This window comes from Mandrillus leucophaeus, unplaced genomic scaffold, assembly GCF_000951045.1.
Source record: "Mandrillus leucophaeus isolate KB7577 unplaced genomic scaffold, Mleu.le_1.0 Scaffold423, whole genome shotgun sequence".
Classification (NCBI taxonomy): domain Eukaryota; kingdom Metazoa; phylum Chordata; class Mammalia; order Primates; family Cercopithecidae; genus Mandrillus; species Mandrillus leucophaeus.
In genome coordinates, this window is record NW_012104510.1 from 488,337 (window position 1) to 490,451 (window position 2,115).

Below are 2,115 nucleotides of genomic sequence, written 5' to 3' on the forward strand. Positions count from 1 at the left end.
GGCTCAGGCCGGTGCAGGGGAGAGGAGGGGGCGCGTGACCTCGGGGCTCAGGCCGGTGCAGGGGAGAGGAGGGGGCGTGACCTCGGGGCTCAGGCCGGTGCAGTCTGCCAGGGGCACTAGGGCACAAAGACAAAAGAGAAAGCAAGACGGGCCCTGCTGGGTGCTGGGTGGGAGGGAGGCGGGAATTGGGCAGAGCCTGCCTGGCTGGTGTGAGCCGCCTTGACGAAGTCTCACTTTCATCAGCCCCAACTGAGCAGCGTGGGCCACCCCAAGACCCAGCCCGGGCCCCTGGAGGGATGAATGTCCTCTGCTGTGTGGGCAGGGAGAGCCCAGGGAGGCAAGGTGGGGACAGGCTGGTGCTCGAGGCCCCGAGCAAGGCCGACAGGATCAGGAAGCACGAGGGGTGGGCGACTCACCTCCAATGGTGGCCGGCTCTGGTCCGTGGGGGCTGTGGAGGGGGCTGAACCATTTTCTGTGCTCCTGGGAAGACAGTGAGTGTCAGCAGCGCTGGCTGCCCCGTGTCCCCATGCGCCAGGCGCTCCCTCCCCTCAAAAGCCTGTGTTGGGAGAGTGGCACTGTCCCCAGCACTGCTTCCCACCTGCCACCGCCCCAGCATTTGGCACCATAACCTGCCGCTTCTTCCCTCGCCAGTAAACCACAGGTTTCTCTGGAAACCAGTGCAGACACCAACAACCTCCTGAGCGTGAGGATGTGGGTGGGGCCCCCGTGGCCCCTTCCCCGGAGGGCCTGGGTCACCAGATCCGTCGCCAAGGCTGAGGGAGGTGAGCGGCTGCACAGGTCGCCAGCACTCCCCTCCGGCCCGGCCCTCACAGAAGGGAACGGCACGCTGCTGCCTGCACAGAGGAAAGGGCTCCCAGAGCCACGGACGCCAGGGCCTGCCAGCCACACACTCGGGGGGCTGGATGCCAGCACAGCCCCCACGCCTATGGCAGCTGAGGCCCGGCAGGCTCTCCCAGCCTCTTGAACTGGGGGCTGCATTACCTGGTCTCTTCCGGAAGCTCCTCGATGAAACCAGACTCGCATCTTGGACAGATATAATCCTGTGGGAGAAAACAGGAGGCCGGGTCACGGCGACGCCTGGCATGACCTGCAAAAACCCCTCAGGGGTGAGGACAGAGGGGCTCCGGACCCAGTGGTCTCTGGCTGGCCAGGGTGGCTCCCAACCTGTGGTCCTGGAGGGCAGCCGAGGGGACCTGGCCTCTGCCGGCCACCTGCTGACCCTTTGGTGGTACCCGGCGATCTGATGCCCCACCATAACGGGCATCACCAGCGCCTGGGCACCTACTCACACAGGTGGCACCACTCGGAGGGATGCCCCGATATCCCTTTTCCAGAATGCTCTGGCAGCCCTGCACACAGCTCGTTCCCCTGGCTGGGGGGAGGCCACATCCCCACTGGCCACACCCCTGCAAGACCTCATTCCCAGGTCCCCCTAGAGCCAAGGACAATGCGAGGCCAACACGGTGATGTCCCAGAGGAGAAATGAGGACCCTGCCAGGGGACAGCCGCGTGTGAGCCCCAAACCCACGTTCACGGTTCCCCAGCACCAGCCTCAAGCCACAGCCATGCCGAGGGTGGATGCCATCCCCTGTGGACCTCACACTGCAAAGGGATCCCCAGGGCTGGAAGGGCCTGCTGGAGGCACTGGCTCACGGGGCAGACCCCTCATGGATGGCTGGGCCCCTGGTGATGGTGGAGCGGGCCGAGCATTCGTGGGGCCTGGGCTGAAAAGCGTGTGCTGCCTCCTGGTCTTACGAGGAGCTGGGCAGATGCCGATGCAAGCTTCGCACAGTCTGCAGAACTGGAAACCGGAAGCCAAATCAACCTCTCTCTAAACGACCCCGCGGGCTCAAGTACTCCATCGCAGCGACGTGAAAACAGCCTCACACGGCACGTGTCATCACAGAAAGGGCTCGAACAGGGATCCCGAGATCACCGCCAGGTAACACCGACAAAAACAGGGAGACGAGGCTCCCACGGTCCATGGGGTACTGCTGTGAGGGGAGCCAAGGCAGACCCCAGGCTCTGGGGACACAGGTTCCCCAGGGGCTGTACAGTCCCAGCGGGGCGGGGGCTGGGACCTGGTCAGCTGTG

The 2,115-nt window shown here is 65.0% G+C and overlaps 1 protein-coding gene across 1 annotated transcript in view; it reads right to left on the bottom strand.

The window, feature by feature from the left end:
* RNF126 (ring finger protein 126) overlaps positions 1-1,276 on the bottom strand; it is a 9,912-nt gene extending 8,636 nt beyond the window's left edge. Inside the window, exons 1-3 of the mRNA XM_011993054.1 lie at positions 1,241-1,276; positions 1,003-1,061; positions 417-480 (exon numbers count right to left, since the gene is read on the bottom strand). Of these exons, the coding sequence (XP_011848444.1) occupies positions 417-480; positions 1,003-1,061; positions 1,241-1,276 (159 nt within the window). The remainder of the gene's footprint in view (positions 1-416; positions 481-1,002; positions 1,062-1,240) is intronic.
* Positions 1,277-2,115: the final 839 nt, after the last annotated feature.